Source organism: Pistacia vera, unplaced genomic scaffold, assembly GCF_008641045.1.
Source record: "Pistacia vera cultivar Batoury unplaced genomic scaffold, PisVer_v2 Contig673, whole genome shotgun sequence".
NCBI classification, from domain to species: domain Eukaryota; kingdom Viridiplantae; phylum Streptophyta; class Magnoliopsida; order Sapindales; family Anacardiaceae; genus Pistacia; species Pistacia vera.
Genome location: NW_022196527.1, coordinates 219,822 through 234,485, shown reverse-complemented (window position 1 = coordinate 234,485; position 14,664 = coordinate 219,822). Strand labels below are relative to the sequence as shown.

The 14,664-nt window shown below is 34.1% G+C and overlaps 2 protein-coding genes across 2 annotated transcripts; both read right to left on the bottom strand.

Moving 5' to 3' along the window:
- Positions 1–1,433: 1,433 nt before the first annotated feature.
- On the bottom strand, positions 1,434–3,527 carry LOC116113086 (indole-3-pyruvate monooxygenase YUCCA6-like). Its single transcript, XM_031399240.1, has 4 exons — positions 2,898–3,527; positions 2,420–2,668; positions 1,940–2,062; positions 1,434–1,634 (listed from the first exon to the last, which is right to left on the bottom strand). The coding sequence occupies exons 1-4, from the start codon at positions 3,525–3,527 to the stop codon at positions 1,434–1,436; spliced, it is 1,203 nt and encodes a 400-aa protein (XP_031255100.1).
- Positions 3,528–4,169: 642 nt separating this feature from the next.
- LOC116113085 (DNA-directed RNA polymerase subunit beta'-like) lies at positions 4,170–5,178 on the bottom strand. The gene is made up of 2 exons (XM_031399239.1): positions 4,960–5,178; positions 4,170–4,364 (listed from the first exon to the last, which is right to left on the bottom strand). The coding sequence occupies exons 1-2, from the start codon at positions 5,176–5,178 to the stop codon at positions 4,170–4,172; spliced, it is 414 nt and encodes a 137-aa protein (XP_031255099.1).
- Between the last annotated feature and the right edge of the window lie 9,486 nt (positions 5,179–14,664).

The window sequence follows — 14,664 nt, the reverse complement described above, 5'->3', positions numbered from 1 at the left end:
AATGGTCGACAATTCCAACAATTACTTCTTATATATTTCGTGTCTGAACATGGGAAACCATCTAAGCAGATCTATTTTATTTATTTCCAATTTTATGAGTTAACCAACAATGAAGAAGTGGTGAATAAGTATCAATATCAAAACTCAAAAGGAACAGACGATTATGACTTCACCACAAAAAGGCATAAAGAATTTCGTCAAAGCCCGCGTGCGGGCCTTACAATTATTTGCAGAAGTTATTGACTGGACCATAGAGCTTGGATGGTAATGACAATCTTTCTCAGTGATCTTGCAGATTTCAATAGTTACGGTGGGACGGGACCAGCCTTGTTTCAGTGGTGACTTTAAAGGACTAGTTAGTACTTAGTACTTCAAGCTACAACTGTTTCGATTAGTGGTTCCACAGTTCGAGAAATTTAACCACGTGCTGATGTAACTTCTCTTCCATGTGGGTTAGATTGTCTTCATACAAGATATTTTATGTTTCTTTAGTGTAAAATTGAACTTAGGTAACGTACATACAAATTCACATTAGATTCATCTGCTTTGGAATGAATATTGATCTTTGATCATATAGTCCCTGTTGTTAAACTATTATGGATCAGTATTAATTATGTTATCCTATTTGAATTAAAAAATAAGATATGTGTTTGTTTACTTATTATACCAATCCAATCCGAAAATTAATCCAACTTAAATAAGATCTTTTTTTGCCTAAAAATGAAAAGAGGGTGGGACTTGTTTTCAGATTATCCAACTCTATTCAATTGAAAACATTTTTTCAACTCTATTCAACTAAAAACATTTTTCTTTTTCTCCTTTCTCTGTAGTTCTCTCTCTCATTTTTCTCTTCTTCCAATCTGAAAATTAATCCACCCAAGATTACCACCATCGGTTGCCACCGCCGTCGACGTGGTTGAAACGGCGCACGATTGGCTAGATCTGGCCGTTTTTGCCCAGATTTACGGTCAGAGATCTGACTGAGATCTGGTCGTTAACGGCCAAATCTATCTTGCCATTGATGACGGCTAGATTTTGGCTGTTAATGAAAACTAGAGATCTGGCTGTCAACAGCCAAAACTCTAGCCGTTAACAACGACTAGATTCTGACTATAGATCTAGTCGGAAACAACCATATCGGTGCGCGATCGGCCAATTTATTATAATTTTCTAAAATATTTCAAAGGAAGAGATTTATCTTTAATTCTCATTCACCGAGGCTTTAGCATCTAGGACGAGTATGAACTTTCATTCCCATGACATAAACTATATGATACACAAATCCGATACCTGTCACTGATTCTAGCGAATTTAGAGAAATCTACAACAGATCCAATTTATTTTATTTAAGCTATAAAAGCATAGTTTTGTTCCATAGCCGAACAAGATAAAAGTGCTTAGCTATAACTGATACGCTGTAGTGAAAATAATAGTTAACCATCAAGACAGTATTTCTCTGTCGTGGAGTTCCAATGCTGTGCTATATCCTCAGCTACTTTCTGTGCATCCATGGAAGCTCCCAGTAGACCTTGCGCGGTGAAACCCACACTGTACACTCCCTTTTGGCCTTTCCAATTGTTGGGTAATGAGCTTTTACGATGACCATTCTTTTGATGGAAGAAATATTTTGCCTCCTTGTGTTGCAAAAAGAAACTAATTAGGATGACTAAAGAAACAAGATTAACGTTAATATTTTTAAAATAATAAAATATACTTTTTTGAAGTCAAACAGTAAAGGTCTATTGTAGATCATTATTGATTTTTGTGTCTAACTCCTCACCTAAAATACCTTATTAAGAGAAAATTGTCCACTCTTATAAATTCATTGGTTTAAAAATACCTTATTAAGAGAAAATTGTCCACTCTTATAAATTCATTGGTTTAAACATGTTTAGTCGATACAAAATCTCCAACAACCTTAAACATAAGAAACCCATACCTGAAGCCATGATGTAGTATTGTTTTTGTAACCAGTTGCTAGAATTACCGCATCGAAATCCTCCAACGTTCCATCAGCAAACTCAACACCACTGGTTGTGAATTTTCGAATAGCATTCACCACCTATGTCCCAGAAACCGAAAAAAGAAAAGAAAATTAGACATGAAAAATATAGCCTACCTTTATAAACATGCAGGCTCTATCTGAAAATATAGTAATAAAGCTCTTAATGAATGGCTTATGCTTTTACACTAGTTCTTATGTTTAAAAAAGGCAAAAACTAATCATTGTTTTAACTTTTAATATCTTCTAGTTGACTTTTATTGACGGCTATTGCAAGCTTAATTTATCCAAACCTTGACTGTAGAAAATATGGTCCTCTTCGTTATATTCTTATGCTTTTATAGCAGCTTTCAAAAGATCTATTTATGATAATATAGTTTATTATCTGTCTAATATACAAGTAAAAGTTATGTTGACCTTGATTTCACCAGACTTAATTTTCGCAAAAGCTCCGTCGTCGAGAACTGGGGTTTTTCCAACAGAAATCTTTAGCTTCAGGGGTCCAATTTCAGGCCTTCTGATCCCACTTTGATTTGTATCTCCAATGATAAGTCTTGAACAGAGAAGAAGGAACCAGTCAACTGTTTCTACAGGAAACCACTTCAACAGCCACATTGAAAGAGCAAAGGTTGAATTACCCAGGACCTGTTTAGGTAATATATGGAACTACCAGCGGCAAAAATTGAAAAATATATTCATAAATCACAAGAAAACATTTTAAAGAAACTGAAACATGAATTTACTAATAGTTTAGTATAAATATGGACAATCATAATGAAGCATGTTAGAAAACTGTCACACATGAAGTGCATTATTTTGCACCTTTCATGCCATGCCATGCTAATAACTGATTAGAAATGAAGTAGCTGGGGAAATTAAGAGAGCATGAATTTACCTTATTTCTTATGACTATAGAAACTTTAGCACCATTTTTGCATAGATCCAAACTAGTCTCCATGCCTGAATTACCACAACCCACTACCAAAGCTTTCCTTCCTCTGAATGGAGCTCCATCCTTGTATGCACTGGTGTGAAGTAATGTTCCCCTAAACTCTGATACTCCAGGAATTCGTGGCATCACAGGCTCTGCATTTTCTCCAGTTGCTACAATGAGCCACCGGCACCTGTACTCGTGCTCGTTAGTCTTCACCCGCCAGCACTCCTTGCTTTCTTCGTACTTAGCCCACTGAACCTCCTGTCCCAACATGGGATTGATCGAGAAGTGACTAGCGTAATCCTCCAAGTAACTTATGAACTGCTGTTTTGTTGGGTATGTTGGGTATTCACTAGGAAATTTCACATAAGGAAGTTGGCAAAATTTCTTAGGGAGGTGAAGCTGCAGAGCGTCATATGTTTTTAGTTTCCATAGAGACCCTATGCAGCTCTCTTTTTCGAGAATCAAAGAGGGTATTCCTCTTTGTTTAAGGCATGCTGAAACAGCTAGCCCCGAGGGTCCAGCACCAATAATAACTGGTCCTCGGGTCCAAAAAATTTTGGATTTGGAGTTCATTGTTTCATCATCCATTGAGTTTAACTTTGTGAAAAGTTGTTAGGTTCAGTTTTAATTTAACTCGTGAGATGGATTTACCTCCGTTACTTTGTTGCTACAAACTCAATTCAGGAAATCGTAATCAGAGTGGAAATAAACACAGTATAGAACCAAGAAATTTGATCTTTTTAGGACATTTAATAATGAAAATAAAAGATGTTCGAAGATAAAGACGAAAATTTTGCTAGACTCTTATTATAACTACAATCAGGAAAAGACATCCATGATAGATAATATAGACAATAGACAATTAGACATAGTTGACAATAAATTTAAATGAATCCCTCACAGTACTCGTGCATGTGAGGAAAGAAAATCTTTTTATGAAGAATTTTGTTGAAGCTATTGGAGATTTGTGTAGAGAATGAGATTCGTTTCCAATGCATTAGGTGAAAAGGTATATATCCAAGTAGTTAGATAAGCATGAGAAGAAAAAAATGAAAGACATAAGAAACATGCTTGCAAAAACTGGGATTACCACTTGCCTACTTCTTACCAGTTTCTAAAAAGATAATAAAGTCATTCGTTTTTTCATATTTTTCCTTTAAATAGTTCTAACTATTATAGTCAATTCTTTCATTTTGATAGTTTCTTTGATTACATGGATTGGGATTATACCTATTTGCACAAATATCGATGATTCCCATTTGTTAATACAAAAAGTCTAATAAGCATATCTTGAATCGGTACCGAAATGGGATCCCCAATAGCAGGAGACAAGAGATTCATATGAGAAAACATAAGTAAATAGGCCTCTGCTTGAGCCTCTAAAGTTAAAGGTACATGAACAGCCTTTTGATCCCCCATCAATGTCTGCATTGAATGCCTTACAAATTAATGGATGTAAAACAAAATAGCATGTCCTTCTAATCTCTTGCACATGGATATCGAAGTTGAAAGAAACTTATATTTGTTTGCTATATTGAGTGCAAGAAAGAAGACGGTTTGATAGAGAACATGACGAAAGCATATGGATCTTTTAAGGAAAGAAATGTAGATAAGAGGCAACAAAAGGTGAGAAAAAAAATTTGTTGGATTCATGAAACCCATGTTCTCAGTCAAATATAGATATCATGTGTACTTATAGGAGAAAATTTAGCTGCGCGGTCCCCCCAAGTATGTATTTAAGAAAATGGCCTTGAAACTGTTCATCAAATTTTTTATAATTTAGAGAAGATGAATTGGCATAGTTAGGATTATTTAAACACGTAAAATAGGTTAAAATGAAAAGATTAAAACATATGTGGGCCGAATCAGAAATAATGAAAGTTTTCAAAATTTGAAATTTCGCAAAACAAGCCCCACAAACTATTCACGTCGCTTAATCGAAATTCATCAGTTGAAAACGCGATTTCTTGAACGANAAAAGCTCCTTCAGAACACAGTCTTTTCATTTTCCCACGTTCACTTTCACGGGTTCTTCCTTCTTCACATTCACGGATTCTTCAGTCTTTGGAGTTGAGATCACAGCAGGCGTAGAAGCAACAGCTTGAGCAGCTTCATTCTTGTTGATCACCTCTGCCTTCACAAAATCTTCTTTCTTCGCAATGTCCACCTGAACAAGTGTAGTTTTCATCTTTGGTGTAGAACGACAACTTGAATAGCTTCCACAAATTTTCCTCTCCATCTTCTTGATCTGCTTCTTTAATCAATTGACAGCTTTCTTGAGAACTGATGAGTATGTTAGAGGGAATGTCGAGTATTTATAGGAGAGGCTGTTGATGCAGTGATATTTTTCTGGAAATTCAATTGAATTTCAGTTAGGAGTTTGAAGTGTTTTTGGCGCCAAAAAGTCCCCTGTTTTTGCCTTGCATTCTTCCGTGTGAGAACTGCTGAAGTTGATATGTTTTGGTGATGAGTTTAGGTGTATTCAGCTGCGATTAAGGCTATATTAATTGTAAGCTTTGGTTTTAAATTTCAAATTTGTAAATATCTCTGAAAAGTTGGTGTAACAGTGGACTGTTTTGTTGTATAAATTTGTAATGTTAATGCAATGAAATCATAACCTTCTCTCTATTTCAGTTTCTCTCTTTCCTTTCCTTTGAATTCTCCGGCCAAAACAACTACAGAGGCAATGAGGCTGGTGGTATTCTTCTTCATTTAAAGTTTGATGAACCCGAGAGCTTTATGTGCCTCTCCAAATTCATGAGTGCCATGCATGTGCCTCGAAAGTGCACAAATCATGAATTATTAATCCTAAACATTTGATCTTCTAGCTGCCTACATAAACTATCTAGTTAACAACATTGGTATTCTAAAAAGAGTAAACGACTTTTTCCCACTCAAAGGTCTGGCTTAATATTTCGTTACTACCTAAAGCTAATTCCGGTCAATTCCGATGGCAAAATTCTCTCGTTATCGCTATTTGAACCTCCGGTCTCTTTTCTACAAAATCTCTCTCACTTGGACACTTAATATCTAATTGATTGTTGGCCATCGCAAAGTTAAGGTTTTCTGTTTTTAGTTGATTTTCGACGGCAAATATTCAATCATTTACTATTATTTGATCCATCAACCTTCAATCTACAAAAAGCTTCTTACCGTGGCTCCTAGTAACTTGTAGAATGTTGGTTGAGAAAATGAAGTGTGTTTGGATATTAATGGAATATAAACATTAGGTGAGAAAGTGGTATTTTGAAACTTTTTGAATGAGAAATGTCAGTAAGGCAAACCTTGGGTGGGAAAAAGCCATTTAGTCTTCTAAATACATGGAAAACTTTTGCTTGCTTTATCTTTTCTATTGATTATTGAAGTTTAGACCATGTTTTTAAAACTCGACTTGGCTCGGTCGGTTTAACTGGTTGAACAGGGAACTGATGATCGAGTTGGGTCGATTCGACTAAAAAACCGAAAATTTCAAATGACCCAATTTGAACTCCAGTTGGACCAGATTTTTTGTTACGATCCACCGGTCCAACCGATTTGACCTAATGGTTGAACCGCTTTTTTATTATTTTATTATTTTTTATATGTCATGTTGATGTTAGAATGATGTCATCACGCTGACATCAACATGATGACATCACGGTTCGACTTAGTGGTTGAACTGGTTCGACTGGTCAACTCGGTGACCTAACCAGGTCACTCCCCAGATCGGGTTTTAAAACCTTGGTTTAGACACATGTTTAATTAATCCCCTCACGATGCCGAAGATCATGAACATTCTTCCAAATAAAAACTTCGATATACCATTTTTAATTACAGTACTTGTCATGTCATTCAGCTGTGCTTTGCAACGAGTTTGTGGCAATGTTCTTCGCCTTTGTAAGATAGCTGGTCCTCTTCAAAGTAAGTTCCACCCTAAAGCTTAGTACCCATGCATAAAGAAGAATTATGTACTCATACATATGTATGAAGATTAAAACACAGAAATCAATCAGTAAGTTACTTCAGGGGATTTAAAAATTCTGCAGAAAGCATAAGGCTTGTGGTGCAATGATCATATTCTGTTTCATTTAGAGTTACATCTATTTGGGTATTTTAAAGAACCCCCAGATTCAGAAATATTCAATTCCTAAAAGTTTGACATATTAATATTGGGATGTTATGGCATAAAGGATGGGTCCTATTTGGATAGATTATTTCAGGGATTGAGAATGCTAATTAAGAATTGCTCTAAATTAATATACTCGGGTTCAAATACCAATGTATTCGCTGTTTGCTTAGTGGTTTCGTATAATTCTGAAAACTAGAAAACACGAGTTTTCTTGAAACCTCTTGTTCATATCTCACATTAAAAGGTACTATTCGATAATGTCTATTTAGCAAATCCTCCATTAACCAGAGCGAGCATTCAAATATCTGTTCTACATTCATTTGCGAAGGTACTCATAATAGGTCTTCCCACCTTGCAAATAAGGCATATTCTGTCTAGGCAAATTTTTTGAAATGATACCTTTATTTCCATGTCTTCCAGCTATTTTATCACCTACTTTAGGCTGCAACATTAACTTGCTTCAGAACTACTGTTTCCTGGAGTTTAAAGTGTCATAAATTGCCACTGTTTGAGATATTAGAACTGCTCTCAATATGGGCTTAAGCTACACCGCCCGAGGTACAAGCATGTCAATTATAAACATTTTCTCAACTTTCTCATACTAGAACATACGAAGATAATTAACGATATATGTTAATATTTGAGTAGGCAAAAATACTGACTAGTTTATATTATGCAGAGAAATGCATGTTCCTTCTTCAGCATACATATTACTCATGTTTGATTAACTCTTAATAGTTGTTTCAATCTTGAAATTGTATATTAATTGAAAGGGCTTTACACACAACAGCTGTAGGCAAGCATATTAAAAACCAAATTCAAAATGACAGTAAGGAAACATATTCAGATGTCATTTTATGTTATTTTTCTGTGTGCGATAAAACTTCAAGCTCTTTCAGAGCACAATCTTTCAATTTGCCAAATTCACTTTCACATGTTCTACCTTCTTCACACTCACAGTTCTTCCTCCATCACAGCAGGTTTAGAAGCAGCAGCAGCCTGAGCAGCTTCATTCTTGGTGATCACCTCGGCTTCACAAATTCTTCTTTCTTTGAAACTTTCCCCTGAACAGGTGTAGTTTGCATCTTTGGTGTAGAACCACAACTTGAATAGCTACTTCCACAACAACTCTTCCTCTCCATCTTCTTAATCTGCTTCTTTAATTACTCGGCAACTTTCTTGAGAACTAATGAGAATATTAGAAGGGAATGTNTATTACACTTTCTCTAATTATAAAACCTAAATTTAATATAATTACGTACTAAAAAATGAATCAAATAAAATGAAAGAGTGAAGCATAAGAAGATAAATAATACTAAAGTCTTTTCAAAACAAAGTTTGAAATACTTTCCAGTTTTTATTTTTTCAATTTTTTTGTTAATATATAAAAGTTTAAGAAATAAAAATTGAAAATAAAAAATAATTAGACAAACGGTATTATAGTCCTTATATGGTAAGGGAATCAATTTTTTTGGGTCCATTTGTTAATTTCCGAAATCATTGGATGTTTTGTTGCTTTCCTCACCCCTTAGGAGGAAATAGTTATAAACCCAAGGATTACCAAAACTTTGGGTTTCAAGCGTTTGTGGTTGGTTGTGTTAAACAATTACTTGTCAAAGATTGTAGAAAATTATTTCTTAAGAGAAGACAATGACATTATTGCCAAACCAAATTGATGTTTATCCATAATTGTATCTAAAAGTTTAAGGTTTTAAAGCCATTTTATTTTGTTATCCTTTTTGTTTAGCAATCTTATAGGGTAAACATTGTAATTGTTATTTAATTGTAAATAATGGTGAAAATATTAAACAAATCTACGCCATACAATTTAAATTTCCCTAGGTATAAAAAGATATAGATTCTAATATCTTCAAAGATAATTAATTGACCAATATTCTAAGATAGCTCAAAGATAATATTTAGGGTGTGTTTGGTTTGGAGTGATCGCTCATTATTCTATTAATATCATTTTATATTATTGTCATTACTATGTTTGGTTGTCAAGTAATAAAAGATTATATAAGGATAATCAGAATACTACCTCTTTCTTAAGTATTTTAAGATTACTTGATAATCTTAATTTTGTTACAGTTTTAGTCCTAATTAATAATATAATTATTATATTATATTATTAATAATATTAATAACTAAAATATCACCCATCTCTACCCAAGATCCGAGCATCAAAATTCCATTTTTGCCTAAATTGCAGAGAAAACGGGCTTCTAGATGTGGGATTTCATTAGTGATCCTTTCAGAACATTGACTTGTCACATGAGTCTGAATTTCATATTTCCGTATGTGAAAAGAAGTATAAATATCTTCATATATCAGATGTTCGCTAATAAGTACCGCATCCTCAAAATTATAACCTTCCCATGGCATATAACCTATTGTTCCTGCCAATTTATTTCAATCTAACCAAACATATTCAATATAACATTATGGGCCCGTTTGGTTTGAGGTAATATTTTTTAAATTGAGCAAATGACGATGTTTGATTGTTAAGTAAAATAAGATTACCGTAAACAAATTTTACAAACAGTACTTTTGGAGGATAAATAGGGGGGAATCAAAATACCTAGGGGGAGGGTGTTATTAAAACTTTCCCCCCATTAAAACCTTTTGTTTCCAGATTTGTGGCCGTGAAACGTCGACCGTTTCACGGCCACGTCTTTAGTTGTAAAACGGCTAGATCTGGCTTCACGACCAAATCTAGATGTTTCCAAGCCTCACCGGTGCATGGTTGACCAAATCCGATCGGTCGTGCACCGTTACGGTCACTTCCAGCGGTGGTTGGCGGTCGACAGTGGCTAAAGGTGGGTAAGGGTGATTTTGTTACAAAATAAAGTTTTTTCAATTGTAAAGAGGTTAAAATAAATGATTCAAAAAACAATACTATACTAATATTTAAAATAAAGGGCAATTTAGTAATCTATATAATATACCCGTCAATTTATCCTCCCAACTAAATATATTAATATAATATACCTACTAATTTATCAAACACATTTCCTAAACATTGTCAGTAATCTTTAAGGTGATCTATCTGTCTATTAATATAACATTCTCTATAATAAATTATTATATGATCCAAACTCCTTTACCAGTAATCTTTAAAGTAGTTTATCTTCCCATTAATATAGCATTTTCTTAACTAAAAGCCTCCTTATAGTAATTTATGTAACCTCCCTTAGTCATTGGACCAAACCAATTTTATATTTTCAGTCTAGTTCCAATAATATATAGTTATATACAATGATTTTTTTTTCTTTAATTTGTAAAACAATGGGCATGTTTGACATGCGATGTAGCATAGCATTAGAGACACTGTATAACGCTAACTAATGCAATAAAGTGTTTGGTGACAAGTGACAACACTGCATAGCATTTAATAATGTCTTAAACTTAAAGTAATGCAATAAATTTCACATCAAATAATGTCAAGTAAAAGTGTAAAACCATTGCGTTAATTAATGCAATTTACTCAACATTAATTTTAAACAAATAAACACTGCCAATTAAATTTAATATTTATTAATTTAAATATGCCGTGATTAATCAGCGACATTAACCGGCGTTGACCATATGTGTCCACTGTTTTGACTTCCCTTGACCGATGTTGACCACTAACCCATTTAAGTTTTTTTTTTTTTTNAGACCTAATACATTTATTAAAAGTTACCGGCTACAAGGATATACCAGACCCATAAAATTATATTTTCATTAAAGGGAAATTATAAATTATTATCTAAGATGGAGAACCCAGCCATCTAGAAGAGATAATAAACATGCAATTCCATGTTGATTTCAATGAATGAATGAATTAATTTAAATTTCTGTTTATGATTTGTTTTAGAGCACTTTTCTTGATCACGTGTTAAAATAATCTTTTGTGTACAGTTGCTTAAATTGATTCTTACCCTAAATCTTTGTATTCATAACACCTCGCCATACCTAGATTTAAGTATTAATGTTAGACATTCACCAAATAGTTTCTGTTTTTGGATTAAGTGATTACTTAATGTGATAATTGATATCGAAGTTTAAATATCTCAATATTGCTTATAACATTTTATCAGTTATGTACTTTTGCTTTTGTCACATCATTTATCGTCAGGGAAACTGATTTGAGAGAGTTTTCCAGTCAATAGTTTATAGTTGATGTTTCCATATTGTCTTAAATTTTGGCTATTGTGACTGAAAATCCATATATGGTTTGTCAATAGAAAAGAGAGAATTTGCATTATTGTGTGTTTTGAGATACTATAGAAATAATTGAAGTGATTGAACCACTTCACAAGAGAGAATGGAGGCAAGGAATTAGGGAACATGAGATTTCAGATAGAAGTACAATTGAACAAAAAAAAAAAAAGTAACCCCAAAAACAAAACAAGCGAACGGGGAATATTTCATCTATTTTGTATAGTTTTGGCGGCATGGCTTAGTCATAAGGTGGAGGATTGCAGATCCTTTTTCCCAAATTCAAATATGGGTGTCGCTGATCAACAAAAGATAAGAGTCGACATCCCATATTCTGCTTTTTATTTAGATCCAATACCCAGGGAATTAACCTTCATTAGCCACGTTACTTAGCTTATGATATTATTGGAGCAATGATTAGCTTAAACTTTATTAGTTACTCACTCTTTTGATAGTGATAAATTCTACTTTTCTTTCTTCTATATATAGTTTGTTTAAGTTTTGATTGTCTCATAACTCTTTTTTAGGTAATCCTTTGACTCAAGAGGAATGGATGTCGTTTCTGAAAAAGCCAGTAAATGGTATTCATGATGCAATCTCAAAGATTAAGTTTCAAGCACTAAGCATGCCTTCTGAATCGGCCAGCTTTGAGAGCAGCCCAAACTTTATCAGAGAGACAAAGATCGCAATGGCCAATCTATCTGAAATTGAAGGAGATGAAGTTAGTACCCTTCTCTCTATAGTTTATTGATCAATTCACATATTGTGTTTCCATTGTTGTGTCCCGGAGTCTCACATTGAATTACTAAAAGGAGTTACTATGTCTGGGTTAGATACTAATGGTATCCCACAAATGGCACAAGAATCAAAATGATCCAATGGTGGACACTCTTATATGAGATGATTGGTGTCAGTGTCACTTTTCTAGTATCTTGTCGGATTGAGGGGTTACTTATGATGCAATCTTTAAAATAAATAAGCAGACTCTTGATTTTTGAAAATTCAATGGTTGAAAAGTTGAGTTGGCATTAAAAATAACTATTAGCAATTCTCATTAAAAGTTCATCAAACTGTTTTAAATCAGTAGACAAGAATTTGTCTGATGAAATTATGTCAAAAATTTGTGTTTCAATAACCTTAACCGTTAAATATTCACTCCACTTGATATTGCAAAACACTTGGTTTAGCTAAATCTCAACATGAAGAATACATGATATAGCATCCTATTGTTGCAGTTCCTCAAATTATATTTAATAAAAGTTAGATCGCTTATGTAAGCTTTAACTCTAACCTCACTGTTACCAAGATAACTATTTGATTTATATGGTGTCTGTGAAGACTTGATTAATTTGCTTGGTGGATTTTTGCTAGATTAATTTTGTTTACACTATTTTGTTTTGTTTATGCTCTTCAGGATAATTTCGAAGCAAATGCTCCATCCCATTTTCCTGAGAGTAAAAGCTCTACACCCCTTTTGCCTGAAAGTGAGATCAATCATGAAGCACATCACATAAGAAATGACTCAAGTCAAAAGGTAAGCAATCCACCAGAACATTACTCCTATATTAAAGTATGAATCTCAAGTTTTGATATATTAATTTATATAGACATTAAAAATGATCGTTGGAGAACTCAATTTAATAAGATATTGTCTTCATTTAACCATCTTGTCAATCAAGTTTTTACCTCAAATGGATTCCAGGATAGTACAGAGGAGAAAAATAACAATGACATCCATCCTATTCATGGTTCGCCCACAGATTCCGAGTACTTAAGCTGCACAGATGTTGATCAGGGAACAAGTATTAGGAAAACGGTGAAAGATCTAACCAAAGTTGAGAATTTTTTTTGGAAACATATTCATTTTCAAGTTCTAATTACATCCTTTCTTGCAGGTGATATTGGAATGGGTCCTGGTTGTTGCCAATGTTGTAACTGAGGTTTTAACAGCCACGCTCGATCAGCTTTCGTCTGCACACAAGTCCAATTTAGCTCTATTTGCTACAGTGACATCTTTCGTCACTCTAGGATTTTGCATTATTGAGATTTGGTTCAAGTGTAGTCCAGGAAAGCATGTCTGGAAAATGAAAGGCAAGTTTTATTGGTTTTATAATGCAGGAGATGGCAAGCCTTTTGGCTCAATACCGGGTATCATTGGATTGGTTTCTGGCACCCTTCAGTTTATTTTAACAGCAGTTGCTTATGGGGTGTATTATTCTCGACATGTTGATAGTCCTATTAAACTGCACATTTGCTCCGTCGTCTTTGCTATTGGTCCGTTATGCTCAAAAATTATTGGTGAGAAGCACTAGACATGGCAGCATTTTGAGAGCTCTGAAAGTTAGCACATAGATTTAAAATGTTCTTTTCTCCAATCAGGTGTGCAGGATGGAGTTGATGTTGAATGATTGTTACATTAATTTATTTGGGAAATGCTAGATATACAATGACTCTTATAAAAAGTCTTTGTACAAAGTGATGTGGTATGTGTCACACGACTAGTTTGTGAAAAGAAAGAGAAGATTGAACTGGTGGTGTGACAGTTACCACATCACTTTGTACAAAAACTCTTTGTATATCTAGCATTTCTCGATTTATTTCATTCTTCTATTAAACATATGTAGGACCTCCATTTATATTGATTTGTATATAGTATCAAACAACATGATCGAATAATGGGCCTGGTTGGGTTTCGACTTTCTTTGGGCTGTGACAAGTTTATGGACATTAACTTATGGGTACCTATGGAACAATATTCAATCATGTAAGAAATTTGTGTCTTTGAAACTTACAATCTGTACCTCAATCTAGATGTATATGAACACTTGAGAGGGTATGCAATATAATATTTATGGTTCTATTATAACTTATATTTAGACACACTACTTTGATTGTTCGGAATTTATATATTTTGTCAAGCAAAATCTTGACATGACTTATTTTTATTTGGTTGGCCAATTCATAAAAATATTTTCATTAAACTTGTGCAAGACAGACATGAAGGAGAACATGAAATCGGGTGGGAAAGCTTCATTAAGAAACCGACAACATTTCAGATTATCAGGAATTGTAATTGTAAATGAGAATGAATTTATATCTAACTCGTGATGGTCGGGTGGGAAAGCTCCATTAAGGCCAGTCCTCTCTTGTTTCCTCCTTGTATCGTTCACTTAGAATAGGACTTTCTTTAAAGCTCAATCTCTTGAGTGTTGTCCTCTGCAGAATGCGGTCTGGCAGTGCCTTTAACTTGGGGCAGCGTACAATACTCAAGCCAGCAAGACATGGCATGAATTCCTCTCCCTCACAATCCCACTCTTCCCATTCTTTCTGGTTCCAAAAAATGAATGTTTTCAACTTGGGAAAGTGAACAGACAATGAAGATGATGTCATAGAGGTGGGCAAGGCCCGGGCCTA

What these genes read in the sequence shown, in the direction of transcription:
- LOC116113086 (XM_031399240.1), bottom strand. Translation starts at nt 3,527, where the DNA reads ATGGATGATGAAACAATGAACTCCAAATCCAAAATTTTTTGGACCCGA. An exon ending in CTATAGTCATAAGAAATAAG is followed by an intron (nt 2,669 to 2,897) that starts GTAAATTCATGC and finishes TGCCGCTGGTAG; the next exon opens with TTCCATATATTACCTAAACA. An exon ending in TTAAGTCTGGTGAAATCAAG is followed by an intron (nt 2,063 to 2,419) that starts GTCAACATAACT and finishes TCTGGGACATAG; the next exon opens with GTGGTGAATGCTATTCGAAA.
- LOC116113085 (XM_031399239.1), bottom strand. Translation starts at nt 5,178, where the DNA reads ATGGAGAGGAAAATTTGTGGAAGCTATTCAAGTTGTCGTTCTACACCA. An exon ending in AGAAGGAAGAACCCGTGAAA is followed by an intron (nt 4,365 to 4,959) that starts GTGAACGTGGGA and finishes CATTCAATGCAG; the next exon opens with ACATTGATGGGGGATCAAAA.